At 37.6% G+C, this 20796-nt stretch overlaps 1 protein-coding gene and 1 long non-coding RNA gene across 2 annotated transcripts; both read right to left on the reverse strand.

Moving 5' to 3' along the window:
- Positions 1-3390: 3390 nt before the first annotated feature.
- Positions 3391-19148, reverse strand: LOC307172638 (leukocyte elastase inhibitor-like). The gene is made up of 7 exons (XM_079895176.1): positions 18872-19148; positions 18453-18629; positions 17699-17770; positions 17209-17349; positions 14943-15110; positions 14541-14830; positions 3391-3974 (listed from the first exon to the last, which is right to left on the reverse strand). Exons 2-7 carry the CDS (start codon positions 18618-18620, stop codon positions 3860-3862), a joined length of 954 nt encoding a protein of 317 aa, XP_079751302.1. The 5' UTR covers positions 18621-18629; positions 18872-19148; the 3' UTR covers positions 3391-3859.
- Positions 9967-13253, reverse strand: LOC307172371. The gene is made up of 4 exons (XR_013823698.1): positions 12193-13253; positions 11388-11490; positions 11119-11231; positions 9967-10388 (listed from the first exon to the last, which is right to left on the reverse strand). It is a non-coding gene; the product is annotated as an uncharacterized lncRNA (long non-coding RNA).
- Positions 19149-20796: the final 1648 nt, after the last annotated feature.

The following is a 20796-nucleotide window of genomic DNA, read 5'->3' on the forward strand; positions in this document are numbered from 1 at the left end:
TGCCTGAGCGTGTTTAGCGCCCAGACAGGAGATGCAGAGGCTGTGTGCATCCCTAGCAGAAATCCACAATCCATATGCACACAAGTATGGAGGACGACCCTTTCCTCCGGGGCTCTCCGGTTCTATCGCGGTAGCCATGATAGAGCTTGCACTCCCTTCGTACGGTAAGTTACACCACAACGTGACGACTAGTACGGAGCTGTGCTGCGATTAGAGAGCTTTCTTTTTCCTTATTTTTTTGGAGCGTGGTGAGCACCTAGAAAAACTTGGAAACTAAATGGAAAACTTCAGAGCAGGAAAACTCGTCTTGACACGTTAGTTATCGCACTCTTAAGTGACGAAGTCACTCAACAACTTAAAAATTGATTGCGTTAGGGACATTACCTCTCGGCTCTGTCTAGAAACTGTTAAGCAATAATTCCCAAGTCTGCTGAGGACAGCTTCCAATATCTTCCACGGGGAAGAGAGCGAGAATGACGAAAAGGCAGGTAGCTGCGGTTTATATACAGGGAGGCGGGACTCCCTGAGCGATTGGTCTGCCATGGTTGGCAGATGTGGTGTAATTGGTGTAATTGGTTCCCATAGTGAGATACCGGACGAATGTTAGAAAGAGAACAATGTCTAAAAGATGCTATGTGACAAGATGTACAGCAAACAAGCTAAAAAACCCAGAAATGTATTTTTATATGTGGACCCCAAAAAACGAGCGTTTAAGGACATAAAAGTTGATACAGGCTGGAACGAATGGGTAAATTGTGGGATCCTGAGTGATGCTTATTCAACTTCAAATAAAAGCGTTTATACTTTTCATTTAAACAAAAAATAAAAATAAAGATGCATTTGTGGTTCTCAGACATTAGTGTTTTTATTTTATTTTATTTTATTTTATTTTTAATCTATGCAGTGACTAAGACATTTTAAATGACCTTCTGGAACCACGGTGTACCTTCTTGTCACAATTTTTTTTTTTTACTCCAGTGATCATTTCTGTTTAAAAATATTTGTGTGTGTGTGTAGACACAAACTCTAAACTCTTGACAAATGTTGTTATTCTCAACTAAAACTAAAATTTTAATTACTTTGGATAGTTCAAATATAGATGAAATAATAAATATATAGGCCTATATTAGATGGAAAAACTTAAAAATAAAAAATGGTTTTTAATACATTTATTTTGATAAGCTAATCAAGTACAAAAACAATGAAATAAAAATAAAGGCTAAATTGAATGGAAAAACCCACCCGAATAAAATAGATAAAAGCTCATAACAAAATAACTAAACCTAAAATTAAGCTTTATTTTAATTATAAAATAGGCTAATAGGCTTTTGAGTTGATCTTTGAGTTTGGTTAATATTTAATATTGCCATATTTACTCATCTTTTTGTAACCACAGATCAGTTTGTGCAACTTTTTAGTGGCTTTTCATCAAAACATGACAATTAAGCTCAAAACTATACATGAAATGCAGTTCAATTATAATTATAAATGACAACAACAAGTTTTTCAGCAACTTTTATACAGTAATAATATGAAACAGAATTCTCAAATTTAATGGTAAAAATATAAAAGATTTCATTTTAGCCAATACATTTTTTGATGATATATAAATATATATATACACACCCTGATGTTACATTCAATAAACTTATTTTACTAATTAAAATGGTAGATTAATTTCCTCTCTTTCCGTGTTTTTCCCTCAACACTATTTTCAGAAACCAGTTTTCTTTGAGCTTCATTGGCACCAGAGTTTGACCACAGTTAATTTGTCACAGCGGTTTACAGTTAAAAATGACACAAAATCAGGTTTTATTGAAGAATTGTAAAGATTTATTTCATTTATGCTGAATATACTGTTACAGTGAATGCATACACATAATATGTAGCCTCAATAAATGATTCTGTAAACTGATAGATTTGATTACATGTACAGTAGCATGAAGAGACCCGTCCAAAACCACAAACTGAATGAGACTCAGGACAACTGCAATGCATTTAATTTCTTCAATCATAAACACGTTTTATAGAACTCTCCCGGACTCATTATCCCTGATGCTGTCAACTGTGTAATCTTGTTAACTCCATCTATATAAGCCTGATTTATTCCGTCATTCATTGCTAAGTCTTGTATGTGTCACCTCTGCATTTCTGAGCGCTTCTTTGATTATCTGTTCCATGGTTTTAAGCCTGTTGCCTGTTCTTCCGGATTTTTCCTGGTATCTATTTGGATTGTTTGCCTGTGTTTTGACCTTTTGCCTGTTTTGGATTACATTTTTGGATTAGTGATGGGAGAAAAGCTTTGAATCAATTGAACCATTTGCTTTGCAAAATGATTCACTGTTTCAAAACACGCTTCGAACCACTGATTCGAAACAAAAGATTCATAAAGGTTTCGAAGCTTCATGAAGGAGTGTTTCGAAAGCTCACATCACTACTTTGGATTACCCTTTAATAAACTACTGCCTTTGGATCCTCAGACTTTGCGTATCCGAGCAGTTTGTAACATTTATCATTGATACACTATTATAGTTTTTGGTAATATTTTCAATTAGATTTCCTTTTTATTATAGGCTATTTTGTTTGCATTTTAAAGTTTTCGTAATTTTGTTGTGTACATTGTCATTTTTAATTATTTGAGTAGCCTACTTCAACTTAAACTAAATGTTTTTTTTTTTCAAGTAACATTTATGGTTTTAGTTAACGATAATAACCCTGATCTAAAATGATTAGGAATTAATGTATTTCAAATAATTGTAATGCAGGTCCCACTTAACCTAGTAGGATTAATTTGTGTTTGAAGCAAAATCATTTTTGTAAAATTTTATTATTAAAGCTACACTTTGTAACTTAGCAAAAAAAAACTTTGTTCTATCAATAGTATATGTGCTCATTCATGTGTAATTACTTCCACCAACTAATAAAGTATTCTCGTAAGCGTAGAATCTGCCATTTATAATACATACGAGTGAGTCGCTCGAATGGTGGCAGCCATGTTGCGCCTCCATCTTGAAAATACATTCGCCAAAGAGGGACATACCTGGAAATTCAAGCTTCGCCTTTCGCGTTTTTACACTCAGTGACACCGTGACGAATGCGAGGGGGAGATTACTTGCGACTGCCGGCAGATTTGAAAGATTGCTGAAGATGGAGGATCACGCCTATTTTCAAGGATGTGTAACAGAGTCGCCAAGGAAGCGAAAGGGAGAATTAAAACGTCAACGCGACAGGCAAATCAGCAAGACCAAAGTCAATACTGGAGTAACTTTTCCCAGATGGAAAGAGCTCATGAGGAGCAAAGATTTTAAAACGGACGCCGAAGTTGCCTGCTTTCTTCTCGACAGGTAATTCAGCGTATTTGTGTAAATTCGAAGTTTTATAGTTGCTTGTCTAACCATAGCATGGTTGTGCATAACACCAGAACGACCTCTAGTATAACTTGCGTTACTTTTCCTCGCGTCAATGGTGAAAAAGTATTGTTTACCTTGTAACATAAATCTGTGCTGCGACGGATCACAGGTGATGAATAGTTTTAAAGGCGCAATTTTTGTGAAGTCGATGTTAATCTTGGAATAATACGGCCACCGTAGGAGTTAAAACGCCCTCGGAATTGAAAGGAACAGAAACTAATATTCACTGGGTAGTCATATACAATTTCACCGCTAGATGGGGGAAAATATCACACAGTGTAGCTTTAATTAAATAAGTCTTTCTCCTGCAAACTGTAAAAGATCTGTTGGCACATATCAATTTTTCTTAAACTGTTTTGACTTGTAGAAGTTGTCCCGAGTCTCTCCTACTCATTTTAACCAAATCACCACCTAAACTAGCTGGAAGCGTCTCATGCAGCAGGACTCACTCATGGAGAGCAGAAGCGTCCGTAAAACAAAATGCTCTTGGTCGGATTGTGTCGGATGAAGAAAAGGAAAGGATGGTCTGCGTTGAAGACCTGCGGGCTGATATAACAACCTGGTCTCACAGGATTCCGTGAAATGTCCACGGGCCCTTAACTCAAAATCCGTGGAGCCATCACGGAATCGCCCCAAATTCCGTGATGCGGCCACGGATATAACTCCAACGCAAGTCAATGACACTGACCTTCCGTGGTCCACACACGGATACCCGTTTCAATGACGGAATACAGAACTCACTCAACGGACGTGCTTTCTCATTTGGAAACGCCACATTTGAAGTATTTGTTTCTTTTCCAACATCAAATGCCATAATGACGTTAACCTGTCTGTTATTGTAGCTATTGCATTGTCCTGTCATCATACAATTTCAGTTAGCCTAACCAAAGTCCCGTGATGGCACCACGGACCGCAACAACGGACCTCACTAATGGACGATGTAATGTTTCTGGCTTGTTTAGGAACTTATAAGCTTTAGGTCAACTGTGTTGCAATGGCATGTAAATAACTTGACATTTTGTCTCGTCCTGTCATCATAAAATCCAGCTTGATGGCGTTTTACACCTTGCTCGCTTGGCTAGTCAGAACTAAAATCTGTGATAGGAGCACGGAGTGAGTCTGTGGTGAGACCACGGATAACTCCAACGCAAGTCAATGACACTCATCTTCCGTGGTCCACACACGGATATTTGTTTCAATGACAAATAACAGATCTCACTCAATGGACGTGCTTTCTCATTTGGAAACACAACATTTTAAGTAGGCTATTTATTTTCCAACACCAAATACTATAAAGACGTTAACCTCTCTGTTATTGTAGCTATTGGATTGTCCTGCCATCATAAAAATTCAGTTTGATTCTGTTAGCCAAACTCAAGTCCCGTGATGGCACCACGGACCTCAACAACCTGACCTGATCACTGGATGTTGTAATGTTGCTCACTTGTTTAAACACTTAAAAGCTTTATGTCGACTGTGTTGCAATGGCATGTAATTTAGTTGACATTTTGTCTTGTCTTGTCATCATAAAATCCAGTTTGATGGCGTTTTACACCTATTGCTTGCTTGGCTATAGTCAGATCTAAAATCTGTGATTGGAGCACGGAGTGAGTCAGTGGTGAGACCACGGATAACTCCAAGGCAAGTCGTCTCACGTCAGTTCGTGATATGGTCACGTAATTTAATCTATTGATTCGTGCCACGTTTATTTATTCGTTTTATTTATTTACGTTTATATTTTCGTACACTACCAGCACGTTTTTTAAACTAATGTATTGTCAATGGGAAGCGTCTTTCGTGATCACAGCACTTTCTGCCTGTCGGCTGCAGCAGAGAATCTGTTTAATCATTTACGAGATCTTATCTTATCATGCTTTATGTATTTTTTAATGTTATTATTTCGGTCTTATTGCCAGGGAAGCTGGATTGCTTTGCTGTTTATTGATATTTTTTAAATTATATTTTATCAGTAGGAAATCGCGCTGAAGAAGTCTCGTTCCGAATACATCGCGATATTTGGCATTAGGTCACGTGTCGTGTGTCAGATGTTGGTAAGTAGTAAATACCTAAATACGTTGTCTTAATAATGTGTATATTCTGTCTTTCCTGTTTGTCGATATTAATCTGCCATTATATCTGCCATCTCCACGGAGACTTTGCGTTTCATTGCTTTCTAATTCAAAATAGGGTGATTAAACACTGCCTGTCACGTGACGTGCTATAGGCCTACATATTCATATCAGATTAAAAATAGTACAATTAGTTCCAAAGCTGTTTTTGTAGTAGAAGCACAGTAAAAACAACACTTACCATGCTTTTACCACAGTAACATTAGTTTTACTGTGATAAGTGTAGTAAAAAGACAGTAATCACAAAACTTACCATGCTTTTACCACACTATTGGTAGATTTAATGTGATACTTATTGTAAATGCACAGCAATCACAACACTTACCATGCTTTACCACAGTAACCCTAGTTTTACTGTGATAGGTGTGGTAAAAGGACAGTAACCACAAAACTTACCACGCTTTAAACCTCAGCAACCTTAGTTTTACTGTGATTGGTGTAGCAAAGGACAGTAATCACAAAACTGACCATGCTTTTACCTCAGTATTGATAGTTTTAAAGTGATATTTGTTGTAAATGCATATTAACCACAACACTTGCCATGCTTTTAATGCTTTACAATGTAACATCCAACATTTGTAAGGTATATCAGTACTTTTTCCTTTAAATAATCCTATATATTATACATAATGATATTTTCTTTTCTCTTTTTTCAGCTGAAAAGACCAAAAGGGCCTTTCGGACTCAGTCAGCCCATTATTGTTGGAGGAGAAGTAAACGGAGGAGACGGACAGCTGCAAAGGGAAATATTCACAATGGTGTGTATGTGTTGGTTTTAACCCTAAATCAAACATTTTATCAAGCATTTGTTGTTTCTTAACTTTTCTCACAAAACCCATAGCCCAATCAGTACGAACATAGTCTGAAAGTCTTAATAATTCACAAGATTTAACAAGTTGTCAAATTCGTATGATACTCGTACATATTTGTATACTCGTACACAATCCTGCAGCTTTTACTCCTAGTGCTGTCATTGGCTTCTGCCTCAATTCCTGTCCATATTTATCACGATATTTCAGTTGCGCCACTTCTTGGAAAGTTGTCGGATGTCACACACACTGTCAGAAAGTTTATATTAATTGCAAATTGGTCCCCGTCTGTTAATGTTCCAGTGATACATGCTGTCTCTCCACACCTCATAACCTACCTCTGTTTGCAAGAGTGTAAAAGCTTATCTGACTTGTCACATGACATCAGATACTCGATTATTTTGTCATAACCAGATCAGTTACACTGCTGATAACTGTCCCGTTTGCATGTAAATCGTTTTCATATGATTATTGCTTGCTATTAAAGACATAATTTTATTCATAGAAATGCCCACATATCAGTGAACTTATAACATAAAAACGCTTTTAACATTTAATTATGCAACACTCTTTACAGAAAACATATCCTACAGTTATGGATAAACTCACAATGTCATCAAGTGCTGTGCTGGGCACATTGGGCAACAAGTGTCCTCCAGCGTATTCGATCCGTGGCCAAGTTCTTCACATCTTCCCATGGGACACTGACATTCTTCAGATCTTCGTGAAACATCTGTCTCCGTGTCTTCCTTGGTCTTCCCTGTCTCCTGCATCCTCCTGGTGGTGTCCACTTCATCACTGTGTTTGGGTGGTGTTGTTTGGGAATGTGTAGGATGTGTCCAGCGAGATGCAGCCTTTGCTCTGTCTCAGTTTCTGAAAGTCTTCATGTGAAGTCCCACTCCTCCTCGTGATCTCTTTGATTATGCTGAACCAATTTTGAAAATAGTGATTTATCTTTTTCCATATTATTAAAGCATTTTGTTTTCTCTTTCAGCTTCATAAACTGTACTTGATTTCTGCCTAATGCCTTTATAAAAAAGGGTCAGTGCTCATCAGGTGTTTTGCTAAAGGACATAATCATTGCATAGTTACATTTAGTGACCAATAATCACAGGGATATAGAATGAAAGTTGAGAATGTAAAATGTTGTGCTTATGTTTTTGCCTATTTGTTCTTTAAAGCGAAGAAACAAATGTATTTTCACATAACAAAGTTGAATCTCATCTCTTGGTTTGTAAATATATAACTTCATCATAGCAATTTTTTAATGTTAATGTATGTGTCACTATAATAGATTGTATCTGGATATTTAATTAACTGATTTTTTTATACTGTTGTGCAGTAGTTTTGGCGCTACATATGTCTTTAAACAGTTTGACATTAAATATTGGAATAAGCTTTCAAAATTGTGTCCATTCATTGTGCTTTTGTTACATTTATATGAATATAATGATATGATATACCTTTAATATACTATACATACACTGTAAATGTTAGAAGCACTTTAGAACATGTAATTATCTTTAATTAAAATACTGCAAAACTACCCTGCTGTAGGACATTGCTTAGAAAAAAGTTTCTCTTTCAAATGTATTTATGCATCAGTCTAATCAAATGAGCAAATTTGTGTCATTGATCATGTGACCTCGTTTTTGGATGGTAACCACACAAAGGAGTATTTTGTTTTTAAATACAAGTTTTATAATTTAATTAGAAGGAATACATGTTTAACAGCCTAAATATAAAATATTTAAGGTATCTATCCCTGCAGCCGGAACCAGAAGAGATCTGTCATCATTTACCATAAATGGGCATGTAAGTGTGACGCATCTGTTCAGCTGTGTTGTTATTGGCTGTGACTTTATCGCAGAGCTCGCTGTGATTGGACTATCGTTTTAACCCATATAAAACGGCGCTTCATGTTACAAAGTATGGTTTGATGTTATTATTACGTTAGTTATACATTAAGCTAACTATAAAGTGTCTCTATGTTGTGAGAAATTACTCCTTTACCGAGATCCTAACCCTAACCCTAAGCATGTCTGCACATTTCAATGAACTACAGCTCCATGCTTCCTGTTTCATTGATAGAATGACAGAGACATCTGGGTAATGTAGTTTAAAACGTTTAGTAATAAAACAATAAATGTTAAATAAATAATATATTTAATGGACAACTGGATATCTAAATTTGTTCATTGTGCAAACCTTTATGACATATATGAGGGACAGGCTGAAATTTTATATTTTACTGTGAGCACTTTAAAAATAACCTTTATGCCAGCTTTCCATATATGTCTGAAAACTGTGGCCAACATTATTTATTAAACATAGCATAAGTAGTTGTCCAGCTGATTTTCTCTTTGATACATTAACCGAACTTTGAGTTACAGTCATTTGAAATGTGCATTTGTTTGCTCTTCTGGGGGCCGTTGCTGGGCCCCTGGGGGTGGAAGGGCAGTATAATCTACACAGATCTACACACACTATTACTATTACACAAGGGTAATGCACCATTCAGTAAAACAACAAAAAAACAGTGCCAACATTTCCTTTTCACCCCCTCTGATTGCTGCTTATATGCCTGACATCAGTGATATATGCTTTCAACTGAAAAGCAGTAGTAGATGTACTAGAATGATCAACATGGATCATCTTCAATTAAGTGTTAAGTATTTATAGCAAGATAGCCCACTGCAGCCTCTTCATGCAGGTGCATTCACTTCATTATAGCTTCCTTTTATTTCACTGCTAACTGGCATACATGCAAGTACAGTATGTGCAACATTTGTTGCATTGTTGTCCCAAATATCATAAACCAGATCTACATTTTTTATGTCCCAAGTAAAAGAATCATGGTCATTAGTTATATGTAGTTATTTATAAGTTATTAATTATATGTAGTTATTTTTAAATGAACCCTTGTATGGTGTTCGGGTCTGTTGGACCCGTTTTCATTTTTTATCAAAAGAAAAATTATACGATTAATTATTTTTTCAACCTCAGACTCATTGGCCTTAGCTCATTTTCTGTGAAGAACATATATCAGAACACATTTGATCAATGACCACACACTGTACACCCCCCCTACACATTTATATTACACAAAGGATGTTCGGGTCCACTGGACCCGGGGGCTAATAAAAGTGTGGAAATTTTTAGGTCCTGTTTACCTATACTCTGTCCTCCTGTCAGGGCTTGCTGTTATTGTGTGTGTGTGAGTGTGTGTGTGTGTGTGTTGCGTGTGTATGTGTGAGAGAGATTTGAAGTGTGAGAGAGTGTGAGTGCAAAAGTGAGTTTTGTTTCTACCCCTGCCGTTCCCGCACAAGGCTGCAATTCTCAAATGTGATCTCACAAAGCTAAAGAGGAAATATTAACCATAAAGGCTGTTTATAATGCTTGTAATTGGGATGAAGTAAACATCTGTTGAGTATTTTAACATAAATTGTTTGATTATGTTGAATTAAAAACCAAAAAATGCAGCGGGTCCACCAGACCCACGAACACTGGCTGAATAACAAAAATATGAACACCACACAAGGGTTAATTAAACTAAAGAAATAAGAAATTAAAATTTCTCAAATAAAAATTTATATTTACTGTACCAAACACCACTTTCAATACACAATAGTCACCATACTTTATTAAACACTTTATTGGAGGACAAAGCATAAAGTTGATAAAGTAGCATAAAGAAAAATGAGATTCAAGATAAATAAAAATGTGTCTTCAAAAATACATTAACATCATATGAATCCATTCACAGCTGCTGAAGCCACAAAACGAGTGCCAGATAATCATATTTAGTCACCTATGATACAGAAAACAGATTTGATATTGTGTTGGAAAATAATGATTCATTATCACAGCTAAACTGGTTTCTTGCTCTTCCCTGTACGTCTCTATCGTGTTCTTCTTCCTCGTCTAAACAGTTTGTTCAGTTGAAGAACAGAAGATGCGATCACTGATGTGGTGTAGCTTTTTCTCAACCAGAGGAAGAAGTCTCAACATCCCACTGTCAGGCGTTCTCCAGTCCTGGTCTGAAAGTAAAACAAAAAACAGAAACCATTCAAATGAATTTGTTTAATGGACAGTCGGGTCAGCTTATGTTCTGCGTTATTTAAAGCAGTGATGGTTTACTCTGGCCCTCAGCGTCCACTGTCCTGCAGGTTTAGCTCCGACCTCAAACCCTCCTGCCTATTGTCTAGAAATAAACTTGAAGACTTTGGTTAAAATTTTCAGATGTGCTCGATTAGGGTTGGAGGTTGACTCTCAACCTCAAAAAGGAGAACGCAAATGGGCCAGAGTTGCCTGTTCCTTACATAAATTTACAAAGCAGCAGTCAGTACATGATATATTATACACATTGAAGTATTATATATATATATATATATATATATATATATATATATATATATATATATATATATATATATATATATATACACACATATATATATATATATATATATATACATACATATATATATATATATATAATATTGCAGCACATAATATAAGCTAAGTACTGAACAAAAACCGTTTTACCCATATCAACAGCAGCCTATTTTAAAAGATCTTTTAGAAAGGCATGGTCTCTTTTGAGCCTTTGCCAGTGATGCTTTATTTCTTTCCAGACAACATACTCTTCTGTCAATTGTTTCAAGAGCTTCACTTGGTCAAAAACCAAGTGATAACCTGTACAATGTAAAATTGTCAACATCAAATGATGTACTACATATTACAGCATGGTTTCAATACAAGACATACCAATGGACTCGCACACTTTTCTGTCTCCTTTGGGCACCAGATGTTCCTTCCTCACCCGAAACAAAGGACTTATTCGATTAGCTTGCGTTGATATAAGGACTGGTCTTCCTTCTCTGCTGTAAAACAAGAAAGTTTCGACTTACTCTATGTGCAATTACTATTGTTCTTGAAACATAAATTAAGACAGTTATAAATAAGTAATTTACCATATGATTCAGGAGAGAACATTTGATGAGTAAATACTGATTGCAATATTCTAGAAACTTCACCTGGGAAGGGCTGATCACGGCAAGATTCGCTGCGACTCACTAGTAGCTCTTGTGAGGGTTGAGTTTGATATTGGTAGAGCTTTAACAAAAAGGACTAGTAATCCTGCAAAACAGAAAGGAAGGTAATTTTAATACATTACTTACAAATAGTCAGTTTATAACTGTAGGATATGTTTTCTGTAAAGAGTGTTGCATAATTAAATGTTAAAAGCGTTTTTATGTTATAAGTTCACTGATATGTGGGCATTTCTATAAATAAAAGTATGTCTTTAATAGCAAGCAATAATCATATGAAAACGATTTACATGCAAACGGGACAGTTATCAGCAGTGTAACTGATCTGATTATGACAAAATAATCGAGTATCTGATGTCATGTGACAAGTCAGATAAGCTTTTACACTCTTGCAAACAGAGGTAGGTTATGAGGTGTGGAGAGACAGCATGTATCACTGGAACATTAACAGACGGGGACCAATTTGCAATTAATATAAACTTTCTGACAGTGTGTGTGACATCCGACAACTTTCCAAGAAGTGGCGCAACTGAAATATCGTGATAAATATGGACAGGAATTGAGGCAGAAGCCAATGACAGCACTAGGAGTAAAAGCTGCAGGATTGTGTACGAGTATACAAATATGTACGAGTATCATACGAATTTGACAACTTGTTAAATCTTGTGAATTATTAAGACTTTCAGACTATGTTCGTACTGATTGGGCTATGGGTTTTGTGAGAAAAGTTAAGAAACAACAAATGCTTGATAAAATGTTTGATTTAGGGTTAAAACCAACACATACACACCATTGTGAATATTTCCCTTTGCAGCTGTCTGTCTCCTCCGTTTACTTCTCCTCCAACAATAATGGGCTGACTGAGTCCGAAAGGCCCTTTTGGTCTTTTCAGCTGAAAAAAGAGAAAAGAAAATATCATTATGTATAATATATAGGATTATTTAAAGGAAAAAGTACTGATATACCTAACAAATGTTGGATGTTACATTGTAAAGCATTAAAAGCATGGCAAGTGTTGTGGTTAATATGCATTTACAACAAATATCACTTTAAAACTATCAATACTGAGGTAAAAGCATGGTCAGTTTTGTGATTACTGTCCTTTGCTACACCAATCACAGTAAAACTAAGGTTGCTGAGGTTTAAAGCGTGGTAAGTTTTGTGGTTACTGTCCTTTTACCACACCTATCACAGTAAAACTAGGGTTACTGTGGTAAAGCATGGTAAGTGTTGTGATTGCTGTGCATTTACAATAAGTATCACATTAAATCTACCAATAGTGTGGTAAAAGCATGGTAAGTTTTGTGATTACTGTCTTTTTACTACACTTATCACAGTAAAACTAATGTTACTGTGGTAAAAGCATGGTAAGTGTTGTTTTTACTGTGCTTCTACTACAAAAACAGCTTTGGAACTAATTGTACTATTTTTAATCTGATATGAATATCTAGGCCTATAGCACGTCACGTGACAGGCAGTGTTTAATCACCCTATTTTGAATTAGAAAGCAATGAAACGCAAAGTCTCCGTGGAGATGGCAGATATAATGGCAGATTAATATCGACAAACAGGAAAGACAGAATATACACATTATTAAGACAACGTATTTAGGTATTTACTACTTACCAACATCTGACACACGACACGTGACCTAATGCCAAATATCGCGATGTATTCGGAACGAGACTTCTTCAGCGCGATTTCCTACTGATAAAATATAATTTAAAAAATATCAATAAACAGCAAAGCAATCCAGCTTCCCTGGCAATAAGACCGAAATAATAACATTAAAAATACATAAAGCATGATAAGATAAGATCTCGTAAATGATTAAACAGATTCTCTGCTGCAGCCGACAGGCAGAAAGTGCTGTGATCACGAAAGACGCTTCCCATTGACAATACATTAGTTTAAAAAACGTGCTGGTAGTGTACGAAAATATAAACGTAAATAAATAAAACGAATAAATAAACGTGGCACGAATCAATAGATTAAATTACGTGACCATATCACGAACTGACGTGAGTCGACTTGCCTTGGAGTTATCCGTGGTCTCACCACTGACTCACTCCGTGCTCCAATCACAGATTTTAGATCTGACTATAGCCAAGCAAGCAATAGGTGTAAAACGCCATCAAACTGGATTTTATGATGACAAGACAAGACAAAATGTCAACTAAATTACATGCCATTGCAACACAGTCGACATAAAGCTTTTAAGTGTTTAAACAAGTGAGCAACATTACAACATCCAGTGATCAGGTCAGGTTGTTGAGGTCCGTGGTGCCATCACGGGACTTGAGTTTGGCTAACAGAATCAAACTGAATTTTTATGATGGCAGGACAATCCAATAGCTACAATAACAGAGAGGTTAACGTCTTTATAGTATTTGGTGTTAAAAAAAATAAATAGCCTACTTAAAATGTTGTGTTTCCAAATGAGAAAGCACGTCCATTGAGTGAGATCTGTTATTTGTCATTGAAACAAATATCCGTGTGTGGACCACGGAAGATGAGTGTCATTGACTTGCGTTGGAGTTATCCGTGGTCTCACCACAGACTCACTCCGTGCTCCTATCACAGATTTTAGTTCTGACTAGCCAAGCGAGCAAGGTGTAAAACGCCATCAAACTGGATTTTATGATGACAGGACGAGACAAAATGTCAAGTTAATTACATGCCATTGCAACACAGTTGACCTAAAGCTTATAAGTTCCTAAACAAGCCAGAAACATTACATCGTCCATTATGAGGTCCGTTGTTGCGGTCCGTGGTGCCATCACGGGACTTTGGTTAGGCTAACTGAAATTTTATGATGACAGGACAATGCAATAGCTACAATAACAGACAGGTTAACGTCATTATGGCATTTGATGTCGGAAAAGAAACAAATACTTCAAATGTGGCGTTTCCAAATGAGAAAGCACGTCCGTTGAGTGAGTTCTGTATTCAGTCATTGAAACGGGTATCCGTGTGTGGACCACGGAAGGTCAGTGTCATTGACTTGCGTTGGAGTTATATCCGTGGCCGCATCACGGAATTTGGGGCGATTCCGTGATGGCTCCACGGATTTTGAGTTAAGGGCCCGTGGACATTTCACGGAATCCTGTGAGACCAGGTTGGATATAACACAAACACTTCATGACGACACCGGTGGCTGCAGCCGCTTCGGTTCCTTCCTCGTTGACTTCAACAAAGGCTTTATGGATCACCTTCGACACCACCAGGTCGTTGTTGGAGGACATGCCTGAAAGATTCACCTTCTGCGAGTCGAAAACATCCTCCATTCCCATGCTGATCAGAAGACTCTTCATGTCGTAGGTTTCCTCCATCTTGAATATGGGCAGAGACACTTCAACCTCTTGTTGACGCATGTCTTCTGGTTTGGTCCATTCCATGAGCTTCTCGTAGGTCAGTGCCTTTTCAAGCTGGATAATTAGAGAGACATGTCAGATGAATAGTTGAAATAGTCAAAATGAAAACTGCTCCACAAGTAAACATCTGGCTGGTCACGGCTGGCTAATTAAGCATTCAAATCACCTTCTGAAGGCCAGTGGTGTCGTCTTCCATCTCGTTAGGAAGGATGATCAACATACTGAGATTATTCCCGTCATACGGCAGCTCCAGAACCTGACTGTTGATCTCTGGGATGAAGGCCAGAGGAAAGTCCTCCTTTCGATACATCATCTTCAATGGTTTAGTTTGATTCTGCCAAGCATTAATGGAAACACATTATAACCCCTCAGATTTCATCATGACTGCTAAAATTTATTTTAAAAAGAGCATGAAACAGGGATGGAAATTAGCACCCGCCACCAGCCAAATGCGGGTGATTTTGTGTTGTGGCGGGTAAACTCGCTTCACCTACCGGCCACCGTGGCGGGTAAATAAAAATAGCATACTGTTTCACACAGACGGCGGACACTTTTAGAAAAAAAAAAAAAAATGTGGCGTTACATCGCGGGCGTTAAGAGCTGGTTAAGAGGTCTGCAGAGAAAACATCTTTGCCTTAACTTAACATTGAAATCACTCGTGCCGGACGCGCTATACGCACCGACGGGAACGCGACGGTGGAGCGTTTTTAAGATTTCCACTCTGGAGGGTGTTTCACTTTTTTGCGTTTTTAAGCCCAAAAACGCCGTCGCCGTCTAAACGAAAGGCACATCTGATAAAATATTTTTACGTTTGCACCCGCGAGCGTTCTCGTGTAAACAGGGCCGAATAGTTTCATTGTTGGGACTAAAAACGTAAAACTGGAAGCCATAAAAGACCACGAATCATCCAAATGCCACATCCAGGTAAAAAAGAGAAATATATATATATATACAGAGCCGTCGCATAGACTGTGCGAACTGTACAACCGCACAGGGCCTCGCGCCACTAGGGGGCCTCGCAATCCTGCTGGTTTTTTTTTTGTTTTTTGTTACATTACTTTTTTTTTTGTCCCCACCACTTTTTAAAACATCTCGCGGCGCGAATATAACAATTCTACAAATAAAACATCTCCAGTTAACTGGCAGAGCATTCATTTCGTTCGTTTTTTTAAATAAGAGACGATCTAGCGCTGAAATGTTTTTTAAATCAAGTGATCAAAGTGCTCGTTGCCGCTGCGATCAGTGGCGCGGATACAGTGTTTTCTCGTGTGGCTCGCGCACACACCGCACTAACTTCACTCGGACGCGCGCTTCAATCCGTTGCGGATACTCTATTCGTTCTGGTGAAATAACCAAACATAATCCACACAAATGTGTCCCTGCTTGATATACAACCACTGATGAACATAATCGGTTTTGATGAGGAAAAAAACTATACGATAAAAAAAAAAATACTATACGAGGGCGGACTAGAACCGAGAACCTCTGACACGATAGGCGAAAGTTCTACCACTGGACCATTAAAACACACGTTACTAACATAGGCGGATCTATTTATGTATTCACATGAAAATTCTCGAGCTGACTTGATGTAAAGCCCCTCGTTGCACATTTGATTTTTTTCCCCTCTGAAATAAATAGCAAAAAGTCATAGCTGACTCTGAGATGTGCATGATTATGCTGTATTATTCTACTTGATAAAAACGTATTGCAGCGAGATTATGCGTGCAATAGAACTAGAACAGCTACGTCCGTCCGTGTGACTGTTATTCATGCGCAATTGAGCATCCACATCAAAGAGCAGGGCCTCGCATTTCAAGTTCGCACAGGGCCTGGCACCCCACCTGCGACGGCACTATATATATATATATATATATATATATATATATATATATATATATATATAAGAGAGAAAGAGTGTATAAGAGAGAAATAGAAAATGTCAGTATTTCATTGAGACTTGAGATTAAATAAACTGCTTTTAGGGATACTCCACTTTAAAATGAAAATTCTGTCATCATATATTCACCCTCATGTTGTTTCAAACCTGAACAGAAAGGAAGATATTTAGAAGAATGTCAGTAACCAGACAGTTTCTGGTCTGATTGACTTCCATGGTATATTTTTTTCCTACTATGGAAGTCAATGGGACCCAGAAACTGTCTGGTTACTGATATTCTTCTAAATATCTTCCTTTCTGTTCAGCAGAAGAAAGAAATTCATACAGGTTTGAAACAACATGAGGGTGAGTATTTGATGACAGAATTTTCATTTTTAAGTGGTATTAATTTTCACATGCAGTTTCACATTGGCGGTTAAAAACAAGAAAGTGGCTGGTGAAAACATTGAGTGGCTGGTAGATTTTGAAATCCACCAGCCACAGTGGCCGGTGGACAAAAAAGTTAATTTCCATCCCTGGCATGAAATCTCACCTTGTTCAGCTTAAACTGCCCATCTCTGGTGGCTTCCTTTGGGAATTTCATCTCCCAGTTTCCTTTAAAGTAGATGGCGTTCACCAAAACCAGTTTCGTCATCCCATCGATGGCTCCCTGTGGCACCAAGTCCTTGATCTTCTCTAAAATACAAATGGACATTGTTCACTTTGAGCAGTGATTTGAACTGGTTGGTTTGATATTGTTACTATAAAGCTCAACTCAAGAACCCATGAAGCCAAGCATGGTCCTTGAAAAGACATTTTCGCTGAAACTAAAGTGCTGCAAAAACATGAAATAAATTATATTTGTAAGAGTAAGTTTGAAATTGAGAATAAGTTTATGCTGGATTTCACCTTGTGTTTTTACATGCATCTCTACAGTAAATACAGCTGTTCATGCAACAGAACCTTGACAGAATGTCAGCTAAAGTTCTGAGAACGTTCCCTGTTAACTGGGTTAGTGTTTGATGTAAATATTCATACAAAACCTTGAGTTCAGCAGGAGTCTGAGGATTCTGGGTTTGCTGCATCATTGGTGGTTCATTGTTAAAGCCCAGGACCTACACAACATTGATATGGTAGAGTTAATAAAGATAACTTAAACATATATTGTGAATGCACAACTCAAATGCTCATTAGAATAGTTTCAAATGTACTAGAAAAGACAGTGAAGAACTGATGATGTCAAACACATTCTTTGTTGATTTTGGCCCTCAGGCCTTTGATAATTAAATGAGTGGACCACCACGTCCCTTTAGGGGCTCCGTAGAAACATGAGTATCTGTACTTCTGCTTTAGTGAAGGATGTGTGCACTTTTGCCATCAATATACGCTATCTACCTGCCTATATACGCTATCTAAATATAATTTCAACAAACAACACGATTAATTAACCTTGAGAGCTGTAATAGTAAAAACGTGGTAAACGTTTACGATAGAGTCCCACATGTAATACTCAGCTGTGGGCGTTTACACTGAAGTCTCACAAGATACAGTATGTGGTGATAATACTATTGAGTGAGCGGCCATTAACAAGAGGAAGAAGAAGAAAAAGAAAGGGTAGAAAAAATGCCTTTTATATATAAATGATGACAATTTTTTGTATGTAAAAATCCTATTAACATCATAAGTGCACCCCAGCAAACATTATAAAACAATAAAAGGCTTGCATCACTTCCTGGTCCCTCTGTCTCAGTCTACTCTCTCGTCACCCTCTTTTAAAAGTATATTGTGTGAGATCACCTTAATCATCTGATCTGCTGTATTTCCTCTTGCACCGAGTGACACCATGGCCAGAGCCGAGGAGATGCTGACAGGAGAGAAGAACACATTTCCTGATGCGTTTCCTCCGCTGATCTTCTTGAACAGGTTGAGGGAGAACTGTGTGTTTGCTGCAGTCAAAGGCTCCATTTTCACAAGCTAGAAAGTAAGAGAGAGAGAGAGATGATCAGCATAACAATATGAAAATCCCAAACAGAGCATTGCTCAGTTCAGTTGTCCTTTCCTATATTAACAACATCACATGCTTGTCTAAGAAAAACATAAATCCATGCATTATCTTTCATATGACAGTACAGCACTAGAACAGCAGTTTTTGCATCATTTTCATCATTACATGTACATAAGTGTAATGTAAAAAATCTGAACTATTCAAGCACTACCTAGAGGTTTTTTAGCAGCCAGGAGCGATGATGTTTCCCGATGTGTCAGAGGTGAAAGAATGATCTGCTGAGTCACTAAGTTTCATTCTTATAAACGTTGTCTCGCCCTGAAGAGCCCACCCTCTAAACCAATCCAGCTCAAACGTCTCGGGTTACTCAACCATGAGAGGAGGGAATGAGAGGAGATGTGTGTGACGTCACTGTCGGCCGGAGTGACTGCGGTTACGCCCACTGAGTGGCAAAAGACTAAGTAGTAGCATTGGTTTTCAGCGTGAATGCCGCGAAAAACACACACAACACATCTAAAATGCGAAAGAGCTTTGAGATTGACTGTACAAATAGATTTGACAAAGAAATCTGAGAAGTATTTATACAGACTATCGAAAGCTACAGCAAAGAGAAGCAAATGAATCGCTGCAATTCACAGAAATAACGACTCCAGGCAGTGAAACGTGGATTTGCAGTTGTCATTTTGTGTCAATATGTTGACTTTTGAGGTAAAATCATACCCTATGTATTGTTATATATTGTATTGACAAATCATCAATTAAATATTTACCATCTTATACTTTGCATAATTTGATGTTTTTAAATAAACACTGCAAACAATAAGTTTTAGGGCTGGACGATATGACGATATAATATTGATATAAATGATCACCCGGATTTAGACCTTCCTATGTTGTCTTTATATAAAGCGTTCACAGGCAAATTTGCTTTTTATATTTTCCTGGCGTCGTAATCTGCAGTAGCAGTTTTAACATTAAAGGAGAACTCCGGTCAATTTTAACATTGAGCTCATTTTTTTGTACATTTGGAGTGCTGTCAGTACAGAGAACAACGACAGAAATCGGTGTTGCCTACACCGTGTTATCCTCTTTTTAAAATTTGCACCCTGTTGACTTCAATGGGGCAAGTACTAAACCTGCTTTTAGCCTCTTAACATCCTTGATGTGTCATTACAAGTGCACAGGTCATGTGAGTGATTCCTTCAGAGTGAACACGAGTGAATCTGACTGCAGTAGATGTGAAAGATATGAATAAAAATTATCGCCAATGCGCGTGAACTCGACAATCGATTACTATGGACTTTGACCGAAAACAGGATGTAAATACAGGTATGAGCGCTGGCTGAATAAATATAATTTTTATTCATATCTTTCACATCTACTGCAGTCAGATTCACTCGTGTTCACTCTGAAGGAATCACTCACATGACCTGTGCACTTGTAATGACACATCAAGGATGTTAAGAGGCTAAAAGCAGGTTTAAAACTTGCCCCATTGAAGTCAACAGGGTGCAAATTTTAAAAAGAGGATAACACGGTGTAGGCAACACCGATTTTTGTCGTTGTTCTCTGTACTGACAGCACTCCAAATGTACAAAAAAATGAGCTCAATGTTAAAATTGACCGGAGTTCTCCTTTAAGTGACATGGCATCTGACGCACAGAAGCCAATAAGCTTGTTTGAGATGCGCTTTGCCTCGCCTGAATATGACGTACAGTACGTCAGCAGACAGCAAAGCATTGGCCAAGAGCAGAAGGCCCTCCCTCCAGGCTTTTTGTTTAAGTTGCGAAGCTTCATTTTTGCTCAGTCTGAGATTCAGAGTTTCAGAGCAGAGCTGCGTGACAACGCTGCCACAAATCACATGAGTCGCAAGCTCGCAACTGTGTGGGTGTATCTCCGCAAAGTGGGTGTTGTAAACTCAGCTCTGAAAAAATAGTCTGCAATAGGAATGTAATGTAATAAGTTTCGCCCTTTCGAACCTCAGTTTTCAGAGTTTCAAAACTTTATTTCACCTATTCGCACACCAATTTTCAGATCACCATTTACAAGGTTTCAAATCTGGAAAACAAACTATACACTGGGAGAACAGTGACAAATTCGAAACTCTGAAAAGATGATTGCACAACACCGTAAAAA

The sequence above is a fragment of the Squalius cephalus genome, assembly GCF_949319135.1.
Source record: "Squalius cephalus genome assembly, chromosome: 15".
NCBI classification, from domain to species: domain Eukaryota; kingdom Metazoa; phylum Chordata; class Actinopteri; order Cypriniformes; family Leuciscidae; genus Squalius; species Squalius cephalus.

Bases quoted from the DNA above. Each gene is read 5' to 3' on its own strand.
- LOC307172638 (XM_079895176.1), bottom strand. From the start codon at position 18,620: ATGGAGCCTTTGACTGCAGCAAACACACAGTTCTCCCTCAACCTGTTC. The intron at 17,771-18,452 runs GTGATCTCACAC...AATGTTGTGTAG, and splicing joins CAGCAGATCAGATGATTAAG to GTCCTGGGCTTTAACAATGA. The intron at 3,975-14,540 runs GTGTTTGTGTTA...GAATCCTGTGAG, and splicing joins GCCACCGGTGTCGTCATGAA to ACCAGGTTGTTATATCAGCC.